Source organism: Limanda limanda, chromosome 18 (assembly GCF_963576545.1).
Source record: "Limanda limanda chromosome 18, fLimLim1.1, whole genome shotgun sequence".
NCBI lineage: Eukaryota > Metazoa > Chordata > Actinopteri > Pleuronectiformes > Pleuronectidae > Limanda > Limanda limanda.
Genome location: NC_083653.1, coordinates 11,287,682 through 11,297,499, shown reverse-complemented (window position 1 = coordinate 11,297,499; position 9,818 = coordinate 11,287,682). Strand labels below are relative to the sequence as shown.

Sequence of the window (9,818 nt, the reverse complement as noted above, 5' to 3'; positions counted from 1 at the left end):
AAAAGAGGATAATAAACCTTCCTGCAATTACATAAATATTTTTGCAATACTGAGATACAACAATGTGTCAAGGTCGGCCATTCCATCAAGTCTAAGAATCGACTGAAAGGAAAGTAGGTGGATTTTTTTTTTTTTCCTTTCACAGAAGCTTGTGACCCATAAAATCCCTCCGATTATTTCCCATCCAGGTTTATTCCTGAGGTCAAACATGGCAGCAGTATGTGGCTGCAGCTTTGAGCCAAGTTAAATGTGTTTATGGATCAAACCAGATCGGTCTTCAGAGAGCAAACATAATGACTGTGTTAGTCTTCTCCAGAGGAAGCTGTGGGTCGGCCATCTGGTTCAAGGTTGAGGATGAAGGCCGGCACACGCTTAAGATGACGAGTGTGTTTCAATGGGGATTTTGTTTTTCCAACAACAAAACAAGAAAACTACCACAGGGACAAGGGTATCTATGTTTGGAGGAGACTGTGCAAACTATAGCTGTGGATGAGGGATAAGATGGTAGAAAGGATTGGACGGCTCCTGTCATCAGGAAGAATTAAACAGGTTATAAGCTGATAAACAAAGAAACTCTGAATATGCACATTGTTAAAAAAGATTCTGCAAGATCATGTGTTTGTTGGATTTAAAAAATTCCGAGTAAAGATTTCGTTTTACTTCCAGTGCATCTCCTCATCACTATTTTATGATTTTTGTAGCCACAAAATGTTTAATAATATGAATTTGTACATTGCATAATATGAAGTATGTATAGTAAACAGCAACAAACAACACATTGGCCAATTTTGTAATTGATGGGAAGCTCAAAGATGTTTTCTGTTGTCATTGGTGTCGTGTTTGCAAAGCTTCTACTCTCTTATTAATCATTTTGGGATAACTTAAACTTCACTCAAGACATTCCTTCATGTAATCTGCCCTCTAGCTGATTCAACAGCTAATGTGTGTGTGTGTGTGTGTGAGAGAGAGAGAGAGAGAGAGAAAGAGAGAGAGAGAGAGGGGGGGGGGGGACTGTTGTTAGTACAAGAGGAAGAGACGGGAAACACTCAGCTGTGTCTTCTCTGGGAGGATGATGTGCTGTTTTTCCGACCTAATGAACCTGAGTGGTCACTAACTAAGCTTCTAATCACGGGGAAGAACTAAAACCAAAACATTTGAATGGATATCAATAAGTTAGACCAATGCGTAAACCCTTGGCACCGTGCGCTAAAAGGTGGATAAACTGATATATTACGCAGCAGCAGAAATCTTTGGACTGTGGTCCAATGGACTGATGGGCTACTTACAGATTGAAAAATGACCTTGGTCTGATCTACCGTGTAAGGCTGCGGCTCCCAGGAGAACCACCGACGGATAGTTCTCCGGCTCAGTGCGCGGAACCCGAAGGTGCAGCAGCCGCTCTCGACCTCAGTGCGCGGTGCTGGAAGTGAGCAGGGTGACCGGCTGCTGGTGTGGAGCTCCAGAGGAAAGAGACGGTAAAGTTATCCTGAAAGAACCATCACCATAATCTCATCCTCCTTCTCCTCCTCTTCCTCCTCCTCCTCCTCCTGTGGCAGCAGTTGTCCGGACATGCCTCCCTGCTGCGAAGATGCCGGACTCTGCTCACGCATCACGGTGTGGAGGTAACGTGTGGCAGGATGGGAACACCACCGAGGAAGTTGGACTCGTCTCTGCTGGAGGAAAAGATGCATCCGTTCAACCACCTGTTCTCCTGGAGGACGGCTGCAGTGTGGTCGATCCTGCTCTTTCCATCAGGTCAGTACTCTCCTCAAAGATTTCCTCCCGGTTCATGAGCGCTTTTCACCGCGCGGATCATCCAGCAACACGGTGACAGCATGTGGAACTCAGGAGAACCAAAATGTCACGTTAAAGCTCAGCATTGAGCCAGGTCTGTCTCTGTGAGAGCTGCATTTTCTGCTGACATTAAAAGGAAATTTGTTAAAAGACGTAAACTGCCTTTCAATCTTACCTACATAGCTCTTATAATGTCTCATGTGCAAAAGTATGTTTTTTTATTTGAGTCCACCCTCAGCTAACTTTGTCCCTCAGCATAAATCGTGCATCAGAAATAAATAAATTATTTTCCACTCCTTTTAAATTCAAGAAGACCTCTTTCTCCTCCACAACAGAGTTACATGATCCTTTGTCCTTGACCACAATAATTTGGAATCTGTCGAACAGAAGCACTGTACTTCACAAGAAAATATAAGTTCCAGAGAAAATATTTCACACAATGAAGCTACAACAGGCGTTTATATATATATATATATATATATATATATATACATATCAAATGAGTAAGAATGAATTACATTCACTTTATTGTAAGAATATCTGTTTTTCAAGAGCTTTTCTGGACATATTTGTGGAAAAATGGAAAATGGCCTGATGAACAATTTTTGCCCATCACCCATTCACACACATTCATAAACTGCATGCAGCACTTTTTCTATCGCACATCACCCATTTCTCATTCACACAGCCGTCAGGGACAATTTGGGGTTCGGAGTTCTGCCCAAGGACACTTTGGCACGTGTAGTGAAGGAGAATGGGGTTGAACTTATCATCTGTGGACGACCCGTTCTACCTCATAAATAGATACACAATAAACAGTGCCTATAGTTCATTTCCACTTTGAATCCATCAAGTGAGATATTAAAAGCAATGCATTAAGTCGATTCTGGAGCCTCTATTTGGATATAGACTATATACCTGGTTTAATGTTTTTTCCTATGTACCAACTAGTCCTCCCTCAGATGTGTAGGATAACACAATTTCTCCCTCCGTCTCTTCATGCTACACAAGTCCAATGTGCTGGTTCTTGATCTCATGCCAGTGCGTTCTCTTAACGCCTCTGACAGAGCCCATCTCTCCTTTGCAGTTTTTACTCAACTCCCTGAACTTTAAGTATCTGACAGCCCAATATGGCCAAGAGTGCCTCTGGCCCGAGAAGCTGCTGACTCGATCCCCCAAACCGGTCAGTGTTTCATGCACCCTCGCCAAAGGGGAGCTTGGCCACACTCCAACATCCACGGCCCCACGGTGTGCTGGATGGTCGGGAGCTGGCAGGAGGCTTTGATCTATGGCCCCCAAGACCCCCCCCACACACACTTTTTCCCCCCACATCTGGTCCTTTCCCAGGTGCAGCGACAGATGAGCACGCTGCACCCTGACTGTCAAGAGGGCAGATAAGAAGTCTCTGGTGCACGCCTGTTGGCCAGACGGAAATTAGTTCATGATTGCAGGAGGTGAGCCCCAGTGTACCCTGGGCAAATTAACAGTGAACTTGCATACTATTTACCATTTAGAATATCTAATACTCCCAAAATGTGTTTGCCCCAAAACCCTGCACACATTTTTCAAGACAAAATTGCCAGATGGACGAATGCTCTCAAGCTTTTCTTTGGCATACTGGACCCGTCTTCCTCTGTTAAAGCCCCTGGAGTCAAAGAGTTAGCTCGGGCAATAAATCATTTAAGTAGATTTGCATGCATCCTTCTGGGGATAGCTCTGTGCAGCATCCTCTGCCGGACCCTCCTGGCTCCCCTCCACTGGTCTGTGTCACAGTTATGGGTTGTAAGGACTCGTGATTGTTGGCTTCAGAACTACAACTCACCCACAGACAGGTAATGATGTGGCCTCGGCCAAGCAGCCGTGACTGCTGCCACATGCAGGTGGTTCAAGGTCTCGTTTTGGGATCCTTGATGGCAGCACACGTCATTGGGCAGCGTGATACACACTGTGATGCCAAACAGAGCTGCCGGGGGGAGCGGGCTGCGGATAGCACATTAGAATCCCAACAGATTTTTGGGATTCATGTGGTTTGGTTGGGATGTGATGCTTCCACATTTTTATAAATTGCTAGAGAGAAGTTGTCTTGAAGTTTTCTTTCTGTAAATGAAGCAACGAATTTGTATCCATTTGTAAAAAGGTAGAATTCTTAGGCTTCACTTCGCTGATATATTAAGGCCTGTCCAGGTTGATAAACTCCATTAGTTTCAGCCACACACCTCTCTAGGCTGTGTGCACTGCAGTAACCAAGGGGAGACCAGAGGATTCCCTGTGCTCATCTAAACATCCAATAATCAGCTTGTAAGGTGTTTAATGCCCTGGCCCAAGGCCACACATTATTTCCCAACGTGTAGAAAACTCCATCCTTGCGCCACTAGTGAACTAAAGAGGTTCTAATAAGAGATTATTAGTTTACATTAATACGGAGGCCAGGGTTGCTGCTTCCCTCCTACCTTCATTAAGCCAAACTAACAAGCTGATGCTGTTTTCTCATGTTTATTGTCTAGATATGACGAGATAGTATCTTCTCTTCTAGTTGTTCTCTAGTATTTTTAGATTTTGAACTGTTCTTTTAATGTTTAAACAAGAGAAAGAGACTAATCCAGATCCAAATAGTGCACACGTCAAAGTCTGACTGATAAATCTGCTGGGTTTAGTTTATCGCTGCATATATCAGCTGATCAATAACAGGTCACGGCAGCACAGTAATACTAAATAAATGTTAAGAGCACTTTGGAAACAGTGCCACCATTACAAGGTTTATTATAAAGTCTCCCAACCACTGAGCACTTTTCTCTTTTCATTTGTCACTTGAGCTGTACATCTCAGTCAGTATTCTTACCATCTAGTATCAGTTGTGATGTAGTAAATATACACAGATGTCGTCATTTTCTGCTTCAAGAGGGAAAAGTGTCCGTTAATTGTTTTATGCATCGGTGGTAACAGAGTGACAGGCAGCTCCACAATAAACACCCTCGACTACTGAGAAATTAGCTCACCTCCACTTAACACCAGCAGCAAGTAACGATGTGTGTAATTGACTCTGACGACGCTGATAAAGGTGGAAGCTGTAAATCCCCCAGGGACGGGATTCCTGCCCGATTTGATTCCGCGGGGAAATAACACAGGGACTCGAGTCAGAGCTGGATCACAAACCCTGTCTGGTCTGCATTTACAGAATCTATCTGAACAGGCACCTCTCAGAATGAAGCCATAATAACACTTAAGGGATAAAGAGGGAGGTAACTGTGGAAATGGTGCTGGTGCCGAGGGAGAGGAGAGACCTTCCTGCAGGCAACCCCCTCGCAGGAGCTCAGATCAAGAGATCAGAAAGATTTGCTCCAATGTGGAAAAGTCAATAAGATGCAGAAACACAAGGTTTTCACAACGCACACATACACACATACACACACAACATTGCAGAATGTTTTACGGCTGTTGGTTAAGTGAGGATTAGGTGAGAGAACATGGATACGATGCCTTTACACTGTGAAACCCCCTTACTCCTGTCGTCTTCCATTGAATTATGTTCCCTGTATATCACACCATCAAATACTAACTGTTGAATGCCAGTTTAAGCAGTGCCATATTCTTAAAATTGAATGTTGAACAACTTCTTGTTGTATTTTCAAGAGAGCTGTTTTTTTATGTACTGCAGATTTAAATAGTGTAATAAGAGGGGAGTGCAAGTAAATAAAATCTGGAATTTTATTTGTGTGGAAACCTGAATATATGTGACTGAGTTATGGTTGGAGGAAATGGAAAAAAACATTATATAAATATATCAAATCGATAAGTATCACTATAAAAGTATTTTTTTATGTGTGAATATGATTTAATTTTAGTTTAAAGACTATTTATTTGCTCCTGAGTGAGGGTTGTGGTCCTAAAGTCTTTCTAATGGCCAAAGAAGGCGAATATCATATTAAAGTATATATGGACTTTAGTTTTATAGCTATTTGATTAAAACTATATCGTGATAATCATTTTCATTGTTTTATCGCCCAGCTCTTTTAAAAAAAAGAGACTAATAAGTATTTAATAATTCTGTGTCCACAGCTCTCTGTTTTGACAAGTCGCACACGCACGCTGAGGATGATCTCTTCAAGACGCTGTTCGCCGGATACAACAAGTGGTCGAGGCCTGTGCCCAACATCTCCGACGTTGTCATTGTCAAGTTCGGACTGTCCATCGCTCAGCTCATTGACGTGGTGAGTCAACACAAGCTCTCACACATTCATTTCAGGATGGTCACATTAAATGTCCTCATAATAAGGTTATTTCCTCTTTTGGAGTTTGTTTAATCTGTAACCTACGGTGGCCCTGAGAGCTCAACACAGTGCAACTGAAGAACACACATGCAAATACACGACACCCAATCAAATGAAGAATACATACACATCAGTTCAACGGCACATGAATTACAAATACACAAATACATTTAAATAGGAAAGCATGCTGTAAAAACATGCAACACAAACAAATATATAAAGTCAGTCCAGTCAGATGTTTTAAAATAAGTTGACATTATAATAACCCCCTTGGATTAATCACTTTTTTGAGTTCACTGGAATAATTTCACTGTCATCAGTGTTACCAGCAGTTTGTCTCTTTATTTGGTTGTGTTGTGTGTAGGTGTTGTGCGTCTGAGCCCTCTGGGTCACTGTAGCAAACACCTTTAATGAAAATGTGTATTTTTATATATATGAATTTGTCGTGTTTCAAGGTCAAACTGACTAGAAGAAAGACTTTTGTTTCTTTGAAATTCAATAACCTATTTCTACAACGTTTAATAAATGTGATTAAAATGATTGATAATTATTTGCTCTGTATTTGGGAAAACTTGGATGGATATACGGGTTAATTATTTTGGGTGTTTTTTTTAACCTACAAATTCAAACACAAACTTTGGAAAACTAGATGATGCACCTCAGCCATGTCACAGCTTAAACTTCCAGATCACTTCACAGTCGGTGAAGTTGCTGCGAGCTGTATTTGGGTCGTCTTTGACAATCCTCCAGAAACCTCTCACACACACACTTGTGTGTTCCGCACCTCAAACTGACAAACTCCGTCCCTCTCTGTGTCTGTCAGGATGAGAAGAACCAGATGATGACAACCAACGTGTGGCTTAAACAGGTTAGAGAATAAAATAATGTGACACTGTTTATTTATTATTAAGATTTTCTTTCTCTAACAAGGGATTTGATTATATAAAAAATATAATATAAAAATGACATTTCTGAAGACGTGAATCACTCAAATGACATTTAAATGAAGGGAAAATCGCTTGTGCTGTTGGTTATCTCCAGGAGTGGAACGACTACAAGCTCAGCTGGAGACCGTCTGACTATGACAACGTGACGTCCATCCGAGTGCCGTCAGAGCTCATCTGGGTACCAGACATCGTCCTCTATAACAAGTGAGTGAGATAAAGGTCCCAGAGAAGTTAACGAAATCTTAAAACAAGACTGCAACCTTCAGTCTGCAGATTATTCTGTCGAATTACTGAATAATCGTTATTCCTAGAAAATATTAGAAAATAGGAAATAGTCGCCATCACATCCTTTTGGTTTAATATCATAGAAAATCTACCAATTGCATTTGAGAATCATGGCCAAGAGATAGCCTTTTGCTTAAAGGACAACTAATTGATTCATGATTGATCTTTACCGCTTTGCTTAACAAAATAATGATATAAAAGGAGTTTTATAATGAGACAAGACAACTATTCCTGTCTTTTATATCTGGTGGGAGGTTGGCGCCATCTAGTGGCCTCAAAACATAAACATTCTGCTACTTTCATTTATACCTGTTTTTTCATTTTATATTAACATACAGTTTTTCTGTGTCTGTAACTACAACTACTAATAACTAACCTATATGCACGAATGGCTTTATTTTGAAATCTACTGTACTATGAAATGTTATACTTTTACCACAAACTGCCCCCTTCTCCCCTCATGGAGATTCACCAGAGAGGGTTGATGGTGCGGTTCTGCTCGGTGGAGCCTGTGCAATCACAATCTCTGAGTGAAATTAGAAAAGGTGCCAGACGTTATTAAGTCTTCAGGTTAGGCCATTAAAGCGCTGAATGGAGGGGGCATACTTCTGCAGCGGGTTATTATTATTGGGGACATCATAAACATATTTCACTGGAGCTTCTTAAACTTTAAAACTGAGGTCTCCTGTTTTCTGTCACCACCACTCACGTGTCCACGTCTGTCTTTCCAGTGCCGACGGTGAGTTTGCCGTGACCCACATGACCAAAGCTCACCTGTTCCACACGGGTAAAGTTCGCTGGGTCCCTCCGGCCATTTACAAGAGCTCCTGCAGCATCGACGTCACCTTCTTCCCCTTTGACCAGCAGAACTGCAAAATGAAGTTTGGCTCCTGGACCTATGACAAGGCCAAGATTGACCTGGAGCGCATCGAGAACACGGTGGATCTAAACAACTACTGGGAGAGCGGCGAGTGGGCCATCATCAATGCCGTGGGGACGTACAACACAAAGAAATACGACTGCTGCCACGAGATCTACCCGGACATCACCTACTTCTTCATCATCCGGAGGCTTCCCTTGTTTTACACCATCAACCTCATCATCCCCTGTTTGCTGATCTCCTGCCTCACTGTCTTGGTTTTCTATCTGCCGTCCGACTGCGGTGAGAAGATCACCCTGTGCATCTCTGTGCTGCTGTCCCTCACCGTATTCCTCCTCCTCATCACGGAGATCATACCCTCCACATCCCTCGTCATCCCCCTGATCGGCGAGTACCTCCTCTTCACCATGATTTTCGTGACCTTGTCCATCGTCATCACTGTCTTCGTGCTCAACGTGCACCACCGCTCTCCCAGCACTCACAAGATGCCCCGCTGGGTCCACACCGTGTTCCTGGACCTGATCCCACGCTGGCTGTTCATGCGGCGGCCTGCGCCAGACGTCCGGCGACGCAGGCTGTTGCTGCTCCAGCAGGAGACAGCTACGATGAGGCGGCAGGTCAGGCTAGCTGGGTTCAAATCCGGCCTCAGCACTTCGGCTAACTGGTTGAGGGACGGAACATCGTCCAACGACCCTGACCGAAGCTGTTATGAGGACTTAGAGCTTGGGACCCTGACTTCATATTTCTCCTTCCGTCCTCCATCGCCCAGACCTCCAGGGTTGACTCCTCCGCAGCAAAAGAAAACCCCACAGAACAGCCAGGCGTCCGGAGGGACAAAAAGACAGTCAACAGGGGCTAGGGTCACGCCCACTCAGAGGCCGACGAAAGTAGAAAATACTGTATCAGACTCCACATTCCTGCTCTCACCCAGTGTAGTGCGGGCATTAGAAGGGGTGCACTACATTGCAGACCACCTGAGAGCTGAGGATGCTGACTTTAGTGTGAGTATCAACTTCTGTCATCTATCATCCTTCCCAATTACAAAGAGTATAAATCACAATCCATGAAGATGTCCTTGAACATAGAGAACAGGCGGTTCACTGGCACACACATAACAAGTATCTGTTCCTGGACCTGGACTTAGTACAAACACCTCAATAGTCATCTTAGATATTATTGTATACTGATAAAATGACTGAGACAAATACAAATGAATACAGGGCTTTCTAACCAATTACTGAGCCATTCAAAAGTTTGACTCCAACGAAGTCTTTCAAATGAGATTCCTATTTACTGCTGTTTTATTTCATTCCTTGCTTTCTCTGTTCCCCTCCACTCAGGTGAAGGAGGACTGGAAGTACGTCGCCATGGTCATCGACCGCATCTTCCTGTGGATGTTCATAATTGTTTGCCTGCTTGGGACCATCGGCCTCTTCTTGCCACCCTGGCTCGCCGGCATGATCTAGAGCTTGAAGGAAAGAGGGAAATAAAACCCACAACCACCTTCACTTAAGTGACGTTTGACATTTAGGCCAAAAACTGGTGTTTGTGTTACACCTTGCAGCCCAGCGTGTGGCCTCATCAGCTCATGGCTTCACACCACCAAACCGAAATCGGAAAAAAATTCAAACTGTTCTGTTTAGT

At 43.3% G+C, this 9,818-nt stretch overlaps 1 protein-coding gene across 1 annotated transcript; it reads left to right on the top strand.

The window, feature by feature from the left end:
* Nucleotides 1-1,637: 1,637 nt before the first annotated feature.
* chrna2b (cholinergic receptor, nicotinic, alpha 2b (neuronal)) lies at nucleotides 1,638-9,640 on the top strand. The gene is made up of 6 exons (XM_061092048.1): nucleotides 1,638-1,755; nucleotides 5,851-6,002; nucleotides 6,886-6,930; nucleotides 7,104-7,213; nucleotides 8,026-9,175; nucleotides 9,515-9,640. Exons 1-6 carry the CDS (start codon nucleotides 1,638-1,640, stop codon nucleotides 9,638-9,640), a joined length of 1,701 nt encoding a protein of 566 aa, XP_060948031.1.
* The last annotated feature ends 178 nt before the right edge of the window (nucleotides 9,641-9,818 follow it).

Bases quoted from the DNA above. Each gene is read 5' to 3' on its own strand.
- chrna2b (XM_061092048.1), top strand. From the start codon at position 1,638: ATGGGAACACCACCGAGGAAGTTGGACTCGTCTCTGCTGGAGGAAAAG. The intron at 6,003-6,885 runs GTGAGTCAACAC...TGTGTCTGTCAG, and splicing joins TCGCTCAGCTCATTGACGTG to GATGAGAAGAACCAGATGAT. The intron at 9,176-9,514 runs GTGAGTATCAAC...CCCTCCACTCAG, and splicing joins CTGAGGATGCTGACTTTAGT to GTGAAGGAGGACTGGAAGTA.